The 16,780-nt window shown below is 39.4% G+C and overlaps 2 protein-coding genes across 4 annotated transcripts in view; one reads left to right on the top strand and one right to left on the bottom strand.

Annotated features, from left to right (window-relative positions):
* Positions 1 to 2,549: 2,549 nt before the first annotated feature.
* On the bottom strand, positions 2,550 to 10,484 carry cops4 (COP9 constitutive photomorphogenic homolog subunit 4 (Arabidopsis)). Its single transcript, XM_031301308.2, has 10 exons — positions 10,263 to 10,484; positions 9,670 to 9,749; positions 9,411 to 9,562; positions 9,189 to 9,292; positions 8,941 to 9,094; positions 8,656 to 8,806; positions 8,390 to 8,560; positions 7,456 to 7,571; positions 6,231 to 6,315; positions 2,550 to 2,703 (listed from the first exon to the last, which is right to left on the bottom strand). The coding sequence occupies exons 1-10, from the start codon at positions 10,334 to 10,336 to the stop codon at positions 2,570 to 2,572; spliced, it is 1,221 nt and encodes a 406-aa protein (XP_031157168.1). The 5' UTR covers positions 10,337 to 10,484; the 3' UTR covers positions 2,550 to 2,569.
* A 1,233-nt stretch (positions 10,485 to 11,717) lies between these two features.
* lin54 (lin-54 DREAM MuvB core complex component) overlaps positions 11,718 to 16,780 on the top strand; it is a 16,048-nt gene continuing 10,985 nt past the window's right edge. For 2 of the 3 annotated variants that reach the window (XM_031301305.2, XM_031301303.2), the window contains exons 1-2: positions 11,718 to 11,847; positions 14,268 to 15,043. In XM_031301305.2, coding sequence (XP_031157165.1) covers positions 14,288 to 15,043 — 756 coding nt within the window. In that variant the 5' untranslated portion in view covers positions 11,718 to 11,847; positions 14,268 to 14,287. Of the gene's footprint in view, positions 11,848 to 13,078; positions 13,200 to 14,267; positions 15,044 to 16,780 lie in introns of those variants that run through there. The other variant, XM_031301304.2, reaches the window with a different exon arrangement.

Raw genomic sequence — 16,780 nt, 5'->3', positions numbered from 1 at the left:
ACAAGAAGGATTTGGGGGTGGGGGTTGGGGGGGTTAGTGCGCGGCAGCACAGAAGGGAGGGAGAGGGGACGGGATGAGGAGGAGGGAGGGGCGAGCTAGCCTCGTTTTGTTTGAAAATACTTTGAACGTCAACAAGAAGTGCCGTCACCCAACATCGCTTAGAGCACCTTTAAAGCACCATTGTGTGAAAGTTCTGCTCGGCTTACTTGCCAAGCTAGATTCTTCTCACGTCTCCTTTTGAGGGGCCCCAACCCCCAGGTTGAAAACCACAGCTGTGATACTGTTAAATGTCACTGTACTGTGTGTGTGAAGCTCACCCCCATCCAATAGAAATCTACTACTACTAATCTACTAATACTAATATTTGTGCTTCCAGGGGTCAGTGTGTAATGACCTTATGCTGCACGTCTGCTGTCCATGCTGTGCCATCTACCAACTGAAGACAGATATCAACCGCAGGAAGGAGCAAGGCATTTTCTGAAGCGTCTTCTAACGGCTCCAAAACATCAACAACTTATTTACACATTCCTCACACATAACACGTCACAATATCTTTGTGTTTGTGGAGCGGTTGAAATGATCCAGACCATTCTCGCTAAAGATGTTTATGAAGTGGCATACCGCGTCATTTAACGGAGTTGTAAATTGACTATCCTTTGTCTTTTTTTTTCTTATCAGCTACAATTCTCTGAGGGAAATGACGTTCATCTCTTCCAGTCTTTTAAACATTAGTCAGCTGCCCGGGACACAACCTGGGAGTAGAAAACAGCGTCATGATTTATGGTTACAGTTATAAAATAATGTTTTAAAAGTTTTATCTGTGCTGTCCTCTGCAGCTGACAGGATGTGGATTCCGTGTGTTTAAAGGTGTTCTTTAAATAAATAAATAAATTGAATTAGTCCCTTGTTTTTTTCCTGCTTGGATACTGCACAACAGTCGGGCATTATCTATTGCTGTTTGAGGGTGTTAGTTTCCTGACCCTTAGCTGTATTTTGTTTAGTGCTGATAAGCAAATGTTAGCATGTATGCCAAACACTTTTTTCCTGATACATATCAGTTCTTTACGGTTATCCGGTGAAGTCCTAAAAGGGAGTTTTTCCTCACCACTGTCGCACTAAATGCTTGCTCTTGGGAGAATTACTGGAATTGTTGGGTCTCTGTAAAGTATAGAGTTTGGTCTAGACCTACTCTATCTGTAAAGTGTCTTGAGATAACTCTTGTTATGATTTGATACTATAAATAAAATTGAATTGAGCATGTTACCATTGTTGGCACACCATCATGGAAACAAGTCATAAATAAGTTATCAAGTAGCACACCTGTGCTTTTCTAGTTACAAGTCTGAAGTAAGAATTATGGCATGGAGGCATACGCTACCAGGTATCAGGTAGTGGCTACAATAACAATACTTACAGCATGATAAAGTCATTGTTGGTTTTGGTGTCTTCAGGGAAGTTGTTAGTAAAGGTATAAAACAACTCTAGCCCCATTATTTACAGCTGTGATATACGATATTAAATGTGTATTGTTAAACAAAATTGCACATGTAAGTTTTGATTTAAGAACAATGTTTTGGATCATAATAATGGATGATGAAAGGGTGCACCTACTGTATAGGAAAATAGGATTGAAATGTTTGGTGAGGAATTTCCCACACAATTAATAAGAGTCCAAAATGCACAATTATTTTCTCACAGGTCAACCAAACAAAAATATGGTAGTTAAAAGAGGACCTCGCTTGTGGCCGGTTAGCTCAGTTGGTAGAGCGGGTGCACATATGCAGAGGTTTATTCCTCGACGCAAAAGGTGCATGTCTTCCCCCTCTCTCTCCCCTTTCATATCTCAGCATTCCTCTCTATTAAAAGGCAGAAATGCCCAAAAAAAGAAAAAGCTCCTGGAAACTCGGATAAAAAAAAGCGGATTTCATGACTTTCTCGTAAATGCTGATTTAAAATGTATAACATTCAAATTAATTATTTCTAAAGCACAAAAAACTGAAATGACACGACCATGATGTTGAACAATTTCTCTCCGCTTTGAATTTAATTCTCGTTGCTGAAATTCCATGTGTGGACCAAGAAAGTTTTACATGACGCCATAAATCAACTTGACAGACATTGCTGTGTCATTATGTTTAGTTAAACACAGAACAATGTGTTGGAACGCAAAATAAGCTTCAAGACACCAGTTGTTCTCCCGCATGTTTCATGTTTTCATGTTTCACACTCATCTGAATTAAATCACATCCGAATGTTTAACATAACAAGTAAATAATATAAAGCCACACCTAAACGTTACATTGTAATCCCCCTGTGAATACATCTATGCCAGATACAGATCAGAAATATTGAGAAACATCAAACTTGTTTCAGTTGTGGGCAAAAGTAATAAAACAAGTGTTCTCTGAAAATTCAAACAAGTGATGGTGATACCAGAGGCTTCTCCTTGGACGCTTCCATTACTGGGACTGAAGTGGTGACGTTTTTGAGCAGGGAGACATCACTTTAGGACAGGCTGAGGAGAGAACAGTTTAGGGGATTTTTTTTTCTTCTGGAGGGGTGGGGATGTTTACTGGGTCATCTGGGTTTCCATAGCCTGTGCCGCCCACTCTGGAGCAGCCGAACGGATCTTTTCTAGGAGGTTGTTGACTTGGAAACACAGAGACTGGATCTGTTTGTCCCAGGTAGGAAGGGCTTCACGGGCTGCCAGAGATAAAAAAGGGAAGAAAAATCAAACATTTGCATTTTATGACATGTGAACAACAAATGTAGGCCTACTTGTTCAAACTCTATGTGTGACTTTTAATGCCCGGTCTATCACAGCTCTGCCCAGTTCCATAAGCGAGAAGTTGCTTTATGCCGTTTGTTGTCATTCCAGTATGAAGAGGCTGCCCCCTACTGGACGCAGATGGTTGGTTAGTTAGTTATTGATTCAAGTATCACAATATAAAAAAGACAAATGTTATAACTTTACATGATCAAAGGAAAAAATATTCTATGAACAATTCTGTCAATGCATAAATAAAAATGCCCCAACAATATGGCCATGTTTCTGCATGTTCAGGCAAGTATGCATCATAACGACTAGACTGTCTTGTCTGTGCTTAGAAACAGTGAAGTAGGATTAGGGCTGCAACTGACGATTACTGTCATTGTTGATTAATCTGTTGATTATTGTTTCGATTCATCGATTAGCTCATTGGTCTATAAAATTTCAGAAAATGGTAAAAAAAAAATGTGGATCAGTGTTTCCAAAAGCCCAAGACGACGTCCTCAAATGTCTTGTTTTCCCCACAACTCAAAGATCTTTAGTTTACTGTCACAGAGGAGAGAAGAAACTAGAACATATTCACATTTATAAGCAGGAATCAGAGAATTTTTACTTTATCTTTCATTAAAAAAAGGACTCAAACTGATTAATCGAATATTAAAATAGTCTGCAATTGTGTGGCCGGGTTGGCTCAGTGGGTAGAGCAGGCGCACATATACTGAGAGGTTTATGCCTCGACGCAGAGGTCAAGGGTTCGAATCCGACCTGTGACGATTTCCTGCATGTCTTCCCCCTCTCTCTAACCCTTAACACAACGTGTAATGAAAGGCAGAATAAATAATATGTAAACGTAATTGTCGAGTGATCTTCAATTTCCATTCTTTTTTTCTTTATACTGCAGATTAGGGCTGGGCAATATATCAATTAGGGCTGCAACAACGAATCGATAAAATTTGATTATTAAAAAAGTTGGCAACGAATTTCATTATCGATTCGTTGTGTCGCGCAACACGCCACTCAGTCGCGGAGATAAAAGCAATTGAGTTGAGTGCCGTGCGGAGCGAAAGAAAAGAAAAAAAGAGCAGAGCGGGGGTAGAGGAAATACGGAGAGAGACCAGAGAGACCCGTAACGTTGTTCTGAAACACATGGCGGAGGCAGAGAAATCAGTACGACCTAAGTCATCCAACGTGTGGGAGCATTTCACACTAAATAAATCTAAAATGTGTTAATTGCAAGATTAACAAAAGCGACACGGCATGGCACGGGCGCACCACGGTGATGATTCAGCACCTAAAACGTAAACATGTTGGAGTCCTTGATGAGGAGGAAGGGAGTTCAACAGCAGGGTAAAGTCACTACACAATCCTACTTTTGTTCCGTTTTGAAGTGAGGAACGTAACGTCCCTCCAGTGGTGCTGGTGTTTACTCGTTATCCAGCTGACTAGCATGACAAGCTAGCGTTAGCTCGTTAATAACAGTAGTAAAGCAAGAGTAAAGACACGTTTTAATTCACTCGCCTTTTTTGGCCATTCATTTTTCCATCTATTGTCATGTATATATTCTGTGCTTTGTCCCATATCAGTTATTGTTGACGTATATATTTGTGTGTGTTGTACTTTTTAAATTTCATTTTAAAGTTCTTTTAGCACTTGGTCATCTTAAGCTGTGTTTAAATGTGGTGTATAAATGCACTTAACTTGCACTTACTACAATGATGGTAATAATTTAATGAATAAGCTTCAAGTGAACGTGTGTGTGTGTGTGTGTGTGTGTGTGTGTGTGCGTGCGTGTGTGCGTGTGTGTGGTCTGTATCTGCTCTTTGGGTTACTTACCTTTACAAAACTATTAACTAAAACAACAAGTATGTATTTAAGTATGTATTGAGTTGATGTAAATTAATGCTTTTTTGTTTTTTGTTTCTTTATCCGATTCATCGAAAAAATAATCGATAGTTGCAGCCCTAATATCAATATTATATTGATATCGATATATGAGGCTAGATATCATCCTACATTTTGAATATTGTAATATCGTGATATGACAAGTATTTTCCTGGTTTTAAAGGCTGTATTAAAGTAAAGTGATGTACTTTTCTGAATTTACCAGACTTACTAGCTGTTTTATTATTTGCCTTTACCTACTTTAGTCTTTGTATCCATATTATTGGTGATTATTTATCAATATTTTGTGAAAGCACCAATAGTCAACCCCACAATATATACATCCAGGTCTACTGCAGATTAGTCTCACTTTGCCAGACCATCCACCCGCTGTGGAGTGGTGGAGGGTCTGGTCCTCCACACAGCATTCTGGGATGGGAGAAAAACATGTGCTGGTTTATTGGCATTTCTTTAAACCAATCAGGGCGGTGCTAAGCGCCGGACGAAGCCACTGCAAAATAGTCGTGCGAGAGAAAACTCAGATTGGACAGATAGTCTAGCTAGCTGTCTGGATTTACCCTGCAGAGATCTGAGGAGCAGTTAACCATAGTCCTCAGAAATCCACCGGAGTTTAGAATTCCAACAAAAAGAAAAGCGGAAGGTAACGGAAATCGGCGAAAACACATGCATCCGGTGGATTTTCCTGCGGCACCGGAGCGATCCTGGAAGTGGAACATTAAGGATAGAGACTAACTAACTGTAGTGCAATGTTAGAACAATTTCCTTCTTTTCACATCCCATATCCAACTAAAAATAAAAATCACTAAAAATGTGATTTTGGTTTTTGGTGTCGTCCCTCCACGCCCTACTTTTTCCTTGCAGGTGTTGCATATTGCAAACTTGTTATCTTCTGCACACACGCTGAAGAATTCCCAAACAGCTGACATGTTGCAGGTTAATTCACGAGGTTCCCTACATGTTGAAGAATAGCGCGGACACGTGCTTCACACCGCGAGCGTATACGTGCGACACATGGCGGAAAAGTTGAGAGAAAGGAAAAAGAGACTGTGCCGTCGCGTCTGTGCGTGCGTCCTTGAGAACTGTAACTGGTATAACTTATGTTGTCAGTTAATTGTAGCGTTGACCGGCATGAAATCAGCATATGCCGGTTGCCGGTCATGGCCGAGCACGTGAAAACCAGCCAATTCCGGTCACCGGCCGGTCTATCGGTGCATCTCTAGTCAAGGCACTTCCATCAAGTGAATACAACACCAAGATCAGAGTATCTATCACAATGCTGATCTCTGTCAGTGCCCACAAGTACCCCGAACTTTGTTTTTACAATCAGACAATGTGCCATAAATGCTACAATAGTCTTTTCAATTACTTTTTGTTTCGGTTTCCAAAATGACAGTGTCAGCCATTAGCATTAAAACATTAAGCGTTTAAGAAAACCATCTTCTCCACATTCTTGTTTAAGCATTTTGCAATTTCCCATCATGAGCAATATTGTGTTTGCATTCGTGTTGTGTGGAAGTTCTATCTATCAAATGTGAAAACACGCTGGCTGTCAACTCACTCTCAAAGTGTACAATGCTGTCTATCTGGTCGATGAAGCCATTCATGCGTCCTTCAGTGATCATCTGGGAAGCGATTTTCTCAGCCTAAAAGACAAACAGAGGAGGCAAAACATCTCAACATCAGATTACACAGCTACGCAAATATGTGTGAGGTAAAAAGGATATTTAATACAAGCACAACATTTTTTTTTCTTCTAACAAATTTCCCCACAGAGCTTTGAGCCTTCTTTTTAACAGTGGCTTTTGAAATGCATACATTCTCTAGAAATTTAGCAAGATTTGTGTAGTAAGTAAGTAAGTAAATATGTCATTATATATGTTTTTTGGTTTAAAATGTTATGCAATGTGTTTGAATGCATCACAAACAAATGCATAGATTTTGATAATGTTCACAGAACTGAAACTAATTCCTCGAGCAAAGGCCAGATTGAGAAAATGTATATTAAATAGTGCTGTCAAACGATTAAAATATTTAATCTCAATTAATCGCATTAATGTCATAGTCAACTCGCAATTAATCGCACATTTTTATCTATTCTAAATGTCCCTAGATTTCTTTTTGTCCCATTATTTTTTCTCATTTTAATGCTCTTATCAACATGGAAAAGTGGATCGGCTTGCTTTGTGCTTTTGTCGCCTGGCTTTGACGAGGGGGCGGAGAATTGGCATCAGCTGTGTGCTTGGTCATCAGCTGTGCGCTTGGTCATCAGCTGTGTGCTTGGCCATCAGCTGTGTGCTTGGCCATCAAGTGGTATTTCAGACTGGACGTGCTGCGATGATAGCTCAGTTCACAACGACAAAACACACAGGTCACTTTGGTCTTGTCAATGGAACCATTTGGCAACTTTTTAAAAGTAAACTTTCCATTCAGCCTACTACTCTTTGGCCGGCTCCCAAGCCCAAACAAGTGTGTGCGGCGTGCCTGTTGTTGTGTTTCCGGTCTAGCTAGATCCGGTGTGGTGTTGTAGTTTTTCTAACGTTACTAGTTTTTGCAACAGCATGTGAAAAAAACTACAAAGTTTGCTGTGCCAAAAAGAACGTTAATCTCGCGATAAAAAAAATTGACGCCGTTAATATATAATATCATAATAACACGTTTAACTGACAGCACTAATACTAAATACATTTTCCATTTACACACAGTGAAGTTATTTCATAGAGATTGTTTGAAGATAAGGCTGTAAATGAAAAACACACGAAATGTGAATGAAAGCGATGTGTCACCTTTGCTGGGGGGATTTCCAACAGTGCTCCTAGTTCTTCAAAAGTGATGTTGTTGTAGAGTTTGCTAGCAGACAGGAGGTTGTGTTCAATCACAGCTCGGTCAAGGATGCTGGAACCTGCAAGAGAGAGAACACACAACTTAAATGACATTCCACTTTATTATTTTTTGACAGATTTAAGTCATTAAAATACGTGCCTCAATACTTCATAACATATAACATACCACATCCTCAGCATTCAAGGTAGAGCTGGGCAATATATCGATATTATATCAATATCGTGATATGAGACTAGATATCGTCTTAGATTTTGGATATCGTAATATGGCATAAGTGTTGTATTATCCTGGTTTTAAAGGCTGCATTACAGTAAAGTGATGTAATGCTCTGAACCTACCAGACTGATGTAACTGTTCTATTATTTGCCTTTACCCACTTAGTCATTATATCCACATTACTGATGATTATTTATCACAAATCTTATTGTATAAATATTTTGTGAAAGCACCAATAGTCAACACTACAATATCGTTGCGGTATCGATATTGAGGTATTTGGTCAAAAATATCGTGATATTTGATTTTCTCCATATCGCCCAGCCCTCAAGGCATAAAACATGACACAAAAAATGAACTTCCAAAAGCGCAATCTGTGCACAATTACAGCTGCAATAAAACCAGAAACATGGGCCTTCATTCACTGACAGCATATGCCTCTACAATAGCCTAAACAGCATAAAAAAGTGTGTAGTGAAGTACTGTAGTTTTTCTAGACACGATAGACTGCATGGCACACGGGGCTCATGCAGCCTACCGAGCAAATGTATCAGCTATCAGCAGCTGAAGAAGAGATAGTATGAATAAGAACATTTTGCCCCATTGCCTACCCAACAACTTAGCAGCTCAGGCCGTGTAAAGCCAATTATCTCCACTCACCATCCGCTGTGGTGGCTTTCTGGTGAGGCATCAGCATGGCAGCGAACTCCTGCAGCTGGTTTCCTCTGATAATACGGTCCAGGTACATCTTCTCCAGAATACCATAGGCAGCCAGCTGCTGACAGCGCTCATCCTTAAAGAGAGTGGCCAACATACGGGAACGCTGTTGGCCTAAAAATAAGCAATATTTTTGGTATGAGACGCAAAGTTTGGCAGTTAGATTGTCTTTGAAAATGTAAACCTATGCACAAACGTCTTGGTAGTACCTGCAGAGGCCAGTATGGTGCAGTTTAGGGCATGTTTCAGTGCCTCCAGACGTTCAGTCTCATGGACAATTGACTTATAAGACAGCTCGTTGTATCTTTGTGCAGCTTCAATGAACTTCCTCCTGAAGTCGAGGACTCTGGCATAGCACACCTAAGTAGTGAAACGGCATGAAACACTGATCCAAGCAACTACAGACATCCTTTACTGCAAAGTCCCAATCATGTTTTATATAGGCACTCTGTCAATTGCAAAACCCAAAAGTAATGCAGATACAACATATGTACCTTATAGTGTATCTGCAGCTGTTCATTAGAGGACTCGTTCTGAAGCAACGACGCTCTGTTGATGTAGGCCTCTGCCTGCACTGGATCATCATCCTCTAAGTACAGACGGGCAATTTTCAGGTACGTATCCAACTTATAGTCAACATTGTATTGCCTAAGGGAGGAAATAAAAAGGCAATTAAAGACTTTCAGTGGAAATATCACAAACAGTAAAGGTCAGGAAATAAATCTGCTAGTAGCTCACTTACTTCTGTCCTGTTTCCAAGGGAATACCAACTAAAACTTGCGCAGCATTTCTCCAGTCTCCCTCCTTTTCATAAATGGTTGCTAAGTGCTGTCTGATTGAGGCGACCTGAGGACGAGTAAGAACATAGTTTACATGCTTGTAAATGAGAATACTGGTGTTTAACTGACTAAACAGTCAACAACAAACACCCAGTAGGGATATGAGGGAGTGCGAGGGCATTTACCTGTTCCTCAAAGGAGATGACCCTCGGCTGAATCTTTTCCAAGGTGAAGTGATACACTGCTTTAGCTGTGGCGTCAGGCAGGTTGGGCAGATGTGTGCAGAAATCCGTGAGCAGTTGTCTCGAGATGACAAGACTGACATTTTCATTAACCACTGTAAAAGAAAGATAGAAATGTTGAGGTAAGGTGTCCTGTTTACATCCAAATGTACTAAGCATGTAGAAAATACTGAGGAGCTAAAAGAATACAGGAACAGCATACTTGCTTCAACAAAGGCCTTCAAGGATTCCAGTTGGTCTGCATCTGTAAACTGAATGGCCTTCTCCAAAATTTGTCGATATCTAGAAAAGATTTTACAGGTTAGAAACTACATCGCTGTTTGAAATGGAGGTTGATGCAACGGAAATGTTAAGTTTCGGTGCAATTGTGCGCTGCCTAGGAAGTAATTGTTACAATTGCATGTCAATAAAGCTATGTTGTGCCCAGCACTAGTTAACTGGGTAGCTAGTAAACAGTAGCTGGATGCTAATATGATAACGTACAATATAACGGTAACGTCCTTGTTAGGCTCGCCGCTTTTGTGTCGTTTGAACGTGGTGTTACACTTTAAAGGAGAGTCTGTAAAATAAAGTGCTTTGACAGACAGTTACAAACAATTAACGTTTACCAACTAGCTAGGTAAACGGTTGTATGGCTAATGTAGCTAGGTAGCTAACGTTAGCTTAGCTAGGTCTATCACAGCCAAGTCATTGCTAGCTAACAGTTACCGTGGCGCTTACTTTCTAAATTTGGAAAAGCATATGGCGTCAATTAGCGACTAATGTGTTTTTTTTTATATAATTAGCGATACATACTTGGCAGCCAGATCTTTATGAGATCCAGTTGAATTCATCAGCTGTGCAAGCTCCTGCCTCACGTCGGTCGCCATTGTCGCCTGTCGAAGGGTCAACAACTCCGGCTTCCTCTGCCAAGAGCGGAGCGAGCCTTCCGGTCTCCGGGTCCCGCAGAGCGCGGAGCTCGATCGGTCCTCCAGCCGACAGAGACGCACCGAAACGAAGCCAAGTAAAGTCCTGTGTTCAAAACTTTACTTACCGTAAACTACAAACGTTTTACTAGCATCAACATTTACTTGAAGTTCCAAAAGTAAAAGTACTCATTGTGCGGAATTGCCAATTTCTGAATTATGTATGTTATATTGCTGAATTATAATTAGGCTAGTGGTGCATTCACGTGCACATCATTTTTAATATTGCAGCTGTTAAAGGTGGAGCTCATTTTACTATATATCTTGCTGGGTATCTTAACCTATAATAATATATCATCATTTATTATTTTGATTTATATATTCTGACTCTGCAGATTAACTAGTAACAAATGTTGTCAAATAAATGTATGGAATGTACAATACTTGCCTCAGCATAAAATGGAAATACTCAAATAAAGAACAAGTACCTCAAAATTGTACTTAAGTAGCCTACAGTACTTGAGTAAATGTACTTACATTCCACCAGGGGCCCTTGTAGCAAAAACTATGGTAGGTTAAATACTTGTATTATTTCCGTGCATAATTACACGATACATATGTTTGTGTTTTATAAATTAATATTGATTAAACAAATGGTTCTTGTGGCTGCAGGCAAAATATAACGACGCTGATTCAGACAGTTACACCATGTGATTTATATAATTAGATTTTTAAATGCCCAGAGATGAATGTCATTGGTATCAAATCTAGCCAAAGTAGCTGTAAATAAAATACGTGCTGGAAACACCATTTGATGCCTATTGCAGTGCACAAAATCAGCTCTGCCAAATGCATGCATGCACTGTGTAAAAGTAATATGTGTTTCAATGAGTTATAAAATAACTGCTTGGCAAAATGTCTTGTCCTGGGAAAACTACAATGCTGACCTTGTTTAATTGTTGTTTTAATAAAAACAATTGTCTTTAAATCAAATGTGAGTTCAAATCACAATACAACCCTGGTTTACAAATAATACTACATTTACAATTAAGCTATGCTTCTTATTTAAACATGGTGTCTTTCCTTCTTATTTGTTTATTTTTTGTGATGCTATATTTGTAGAATTTACTTCTACTACTTAAGCCACTGAAATTTAATTTTGTATTATTAACAATAACAGAATTTCAATTTAATTAGTTGCTATGTAAATAAATGTATAATTGTGCCTAAATATGCATACATAAATTACTAAAATTGTGGTTTTTAAAAGCTTCTGTAAAAAAAAAAAAAAGCATCATATTGTTGGTGAAACTATGCTGTACCTTTAAGAATTACGTAACCGTGACGTAGCACGCGGAGGGCGTGGTCGACTTGTGAAATGTCAGGGAGGAATGGCGCTCGGCGCGGTATTTTGAACAATCGCCTTTTCCTTTCCTCGTTTTATCTGGAAACGTTGCCCGGCGTCAAAATCTTGGGTAAGCGTTACTATGTGTTGACCCATTCCTGGGTTTGCTACACTGCATCCAGTAGAAAGCCGCGCACTTTAGGAGTGTGCTCAATGTTGAGATATAATGTTGTGCTAGCTAGCTAGGGTTAGCAAGCTCAGCAAGTTTGCTAGTACAGTTGTCCTGCCCGCTGATCTGGTTTGATGAGGCTGATTATGAAGATGATAGCCAGGGCTAAACACAAACGAAGAGCACAGGGGCCAGGATATTCCCTGGAACTGATCCATTCCAGCATTATGTGTACTGACAGAAAGTTTGGCGTGTACTGACAATTTAATGACACATATGGTGCAAAAACCATGCTATGTTACTGCGTCTGCAAAAGAAAAGTAAAAAAAAAACAAACAACAATGAGACGTGTATTGATACTTGTTTTAATGGGATAGTAAAGCGACTTCTGCATAATATCAAAAGGGACTTTATAACCATAATACCATACCACAAAAACTGTCCTTTCTGTGAATACTATTAAAACATTACAATAGCACAAGTTGACGTTAGCTTTTACCTTTGCGTCCACCCGTTTCCATGTTACTAGTAAAACTCATATTATATTATCCCCTAACGTTATACCATTACACATATGATACATACTGTGGAGTTTTGCACATCCCTGATCAATATTTTTGCACACCGTGCACTAAACCGTACTGATTATATCTGACATGCCTCTGGTTTAGAAACGGATCTTGTGTTTCTTGACTGGGTCAAAAATAGGACTAAAATGTGTAATTTATAACTGGTTAGGCCACGCTAGCGTGACAAATAGCATATTAAACACAGACTATACATGCCGTTCTGTTACCTAATAGATTTATAGTTGCAATTGTATGAAGTGCATTGTCGGACCTAAAATGTTCTATTTCAGATGGATGTCTCAAGTGACAGGAGGAATTATAGAAGGCTAGCATTGTTTACGTTGTCAGAGTCTGCTAAAAGAGTTTGTTACTTGCTAAAAGCCCACAGTTACCAGCAAGTATTATCTTCAGCTCTCGTGTATTTTGGCTGTTGTGTTTTGTTGTGGGTAAGTTTTTTAACTTAATGCAAATAATCAATAGATTCCCTCATTATCAATAGCTTAGTGTTAGCCAGAGAGCTAACAGAGTTGATGACGAGGTAAAAATGGCGGATCTTTCGAAATCCAACCCCGGCCTGAAATAGTAACGCAGCCAGCAACCAGCTTGTCGCTTTTTTTCTCACCCTTTGCCCCAACTGGGACCACTTCTGTGGATGTTTTTACATAAATGAGTGCAGCTCAGCTCAGTTTCTTTTGGTCACTTTCATCCGAGGGACGCGAAAACAAAGAGCAGAGTTAGCTGTGTGTGAGTATTTTTGGTATGGGGTGGGTAGGGTTCATATGTGCGTTTTAGTGGATTAATGTTGAGGAGAGTGCTGCAGGACAAAGATACGCCTGAGATGATCGCTGCGGCCTAGCGAACCCAGTATCAGCTGTCAGGCTGTGTCAAAAATGAGTGGAACTCAAACGTGGCTCATGTGCACCTCTCCATTGATCACATCTCACGCGATTACTGAAAATGAATAAGCAGGTACCTGCATATAAGTTATCATACCGAGCATTTTTGCTGTTAATACGGCTAACTCGCTAGCTTTAATTGCCTTGCTTGTTTATTTTTCTTGCAAAGCTTTTTTGCAAGCACACTGCATTGTTGTCCAGTTATGCATATTTGTTAAGTATGTAAAGCAATCCGCCATCATATTTTTTTTTTTTAATGGTAAATCTTGTTTTTTTGCAATTAAATGCAATCACTTAGTGTAAAGTAATCAATATATAGTCTGATATCATATGGAGTGTGCATCAGCGATCATGATGCATCTAGGACAGTAAATGCATACGTCTCTTAAATCTGGTTAAAATAATTGATTGACTTTAAGGATTAAACATAAAGGACAGTTTTTTTTGTTTTTTTTTAGAAGCTTCCAATCAGGGTTAAAAATTAGCACCATCCACATGCTGGTAAAACATGCAAGTGGCCGGTAGATTTGCCTCACTCACCAGCCCAAAAAAAACAATGGTAATCTATTAAGTGGCAGTTAAAATTTAAACATTAACCAGCTATTTTGCTGGTGGATAAAAAAAGTTAATTTTGAACCCTGCTTTCAATGTATTTAGCTACAATTTATATGTGGGTGCATGTAAAAGGTCGTGTGTGTGTGTGTGTGTGTGTGTGTGTGTGTGTGTGTGTGTGTGTGTGTGTGTGTGTGTGTGTGTGTGTGTGTGTCTCAGGCCTGTGTGTAATGTGTAATACCAACAGAGTGTAAACATGTAATTAATTAAAGTATGTCTTCTTCTTCAGTTTAAACATTTGCATCTTTGACACCTTTTACAGCCTCAATGAATATTTATCGCATTGTTCTGTCATGATTAACAGAGAGCTGAGACTTTGCAAGCATGGACGTGGTGTCGCCAGATCTCAACAGCCTCCTTCCTGATGAGATCATGGATACTGAGGCCATAGAGGACATCCCTCACTCCCATCCCGACAGCACCTCGGTCCAGTCAGAGCCCAACGATGACACACCGGTGCCAATGGAAACGGATACGCCCATGGCTTCGGAAAATTTGAGCCTCTGTTCAAATGTCACTTCAACAGAGCCCACTCAGGCTCTCACCACCTCCGCCGCCACAGACACCATACTCAGCATCAGCTCCGGAAGTCAGCTTCCGATGTCAATTTCCACTACATCGTCATCCCTTCTTACCCTCAAACCAGGCATGGCTACTTCCATAGCCACTACCAAAACTACAGATAGTTTGACTGGGACTAGTATCTCTACAAGTGGATTACAGAAGTTAACGGCTCCGTTTGCCATCTCTGCTGCAAACCACCAGATCATTCTCAACAAGGTGGCCTCGTCTCAAGCCACAGAAGCAGCAAAGTCGGCGGGTACTCAGCCGCAGGTCATCAAGCAGGAAGGACAAAAACTTTTGGTTACAGCAATAGGAAAGTCGGGGCAACCTATAGTGCTGCAGTTACCCCACACAGGCAGCAAGCCTGGCATTTCACAGATGTCAGGAGACCCCAAATCTCAAGCTCCACAGTTTAAAGTGGTGACTATTGGTGGGAGGTCCGAGCTGAAGCCAGCGATGGGGAGTGCTGGCAACCAGATGACCACATTACAGGCCCAGCAGCTGAAGACCTTACAGGTAACGTTGATTGTTTTGTGTTAAAGTGCCATATTTGAACAAATTGATGTTGATATTATTTGACAATTTAATTGTGTAAGCATTTCATATTTTGCCATATATTAGTGTTAAATGAATATGCAAATTTTAACAATAAGATTGAACACACTGTTAACAAACTAGAAAGCTAGAAAGCATTGTAATAAAAACCTGACAGGCATTTTTAGATTGGATTTTAGTTTATTCCATCCAACAGCTGTTCAAACGAGTAGACCTTAATGTGGGCTTTGATGCCCAAAGATAACATTAAACACCAACAGTTGAGACTCTATATATATATATATATATATATATATATATATATATATATATAGACACTCTACTGTCTCAGCAGTACTGAAAACATGTAGCTTTGCTGAGTTAGCTCTCCTGCTGGGGTAGGTAGATCAGAAAGTAAAAAAAAACAACTTATAACCTCAGTGAGGGAACTAGACAAACACATCTTCTTGTCCAGTGTTTGCTTCTCTGTTATTTTGGCCTACTGTCTGTACTCAGAGGCCTGTCAGTCAGGCTGAAAAACAATCAACTATGTTATGTTTACTTTTATTAATTGTGGCAATGTGACACGTAGAGGTTTTTTTAGATGATGAACAAAAGACGGAACTAGCTATATTTTGATACATGCACAACGCTGTACAAATTGTAAACAAGAGCTGGACAGTCAAGTTCAGAAATGTATTAAAATAAAGCAATAATGCTGATTTTTGTCAGAGCATAAACCTGAGAATATGTAGAACTAAGGTCAAAGTTAACACATTAAATAAATCAAAGTTAATTATCCTTAATACTGAGTACTATGTTATGAATTGTGCTAAAGGGCCTTTCGCTTTTAGTGTAGAGTTCTGTCTGTTTCCATGTGTTTTTTGAGGGCACAAGTACACTCCTGTGTTTAATTAGAGCTGCAAAGATGAACATACTCCCCCATTCTCTTCTATTTTAAAGACCAAACAACTAATCAATTATTGGAGAATAATCAACAGATTAATTAAAAATAAAAAAAATAAGCGTTAGTTGCGTCTTTATTGTTGATATTAAAAGGGGGTATTTGAGGCATATGCATTTGCCTAGATATCATAAATCTTGAGTGACCATCGTAGCTGTTTGACCACAAATTGTGGCGGCCATCAGTATCCCATGCCATGACTATTCATTAATCTCCTTTTAAGTCAGGCAGAGAAATTAGCGAGGCACAGATCTGATACACTTGTGCTGATACGATCGAGTTCATTATTATTTATTCAGTGGATCAGATATTAGCCACAGATGTAAATTAAATAGTGTTTCTTAGTCACTGTAGTCCTATCATTAAAATCTGCACAGGCTTAAAAAGTATGTTTGTGTATTAACGCCTCCACTTATAGTGAAGTAGAGGAGTGGAGTTTAAGCTACCTTACACACACTGGAAATTAGAACTGCAAAGATGAATTGATTAGTTGTCAACCATTAAATTAGGCGCAAACTAGTTTCTTCTCTCGTCTGTGGCAGTTAACTGAGCATCTTTGGAAAACACTGATCAACTCTTTTCACCGTTTTCTGACATTATATAGACCAAACAACTAATCGATTAGATTAAATAATTGGGCTCAGTGAAGTATGCATATTTAAATCAACAAGATGAAAGAAAACGCAACAAAACAAGCTAGAAGATACTAGTAGCAGTAATTTAAGATTTAACTACACATCACTTCACTACATGAA

The sequence above is a fragment of the Sander lucioperca genome, chromosome 14 (assembly GCF_008315115.2).
Source record: "Sander lucioperca isolate FBNREF2018 chromosome 14, SLUC_FBN_1.2, whole genome shotgun sequence".
NCBI lineage: Eukaryota > Metazoa > Chordata > Actinopteri > Perciformes > Percidae > Sander > Sander lucioperca.
This window is presented reverse-complemented; position numbering and strand designations above follow the sequence as displayed.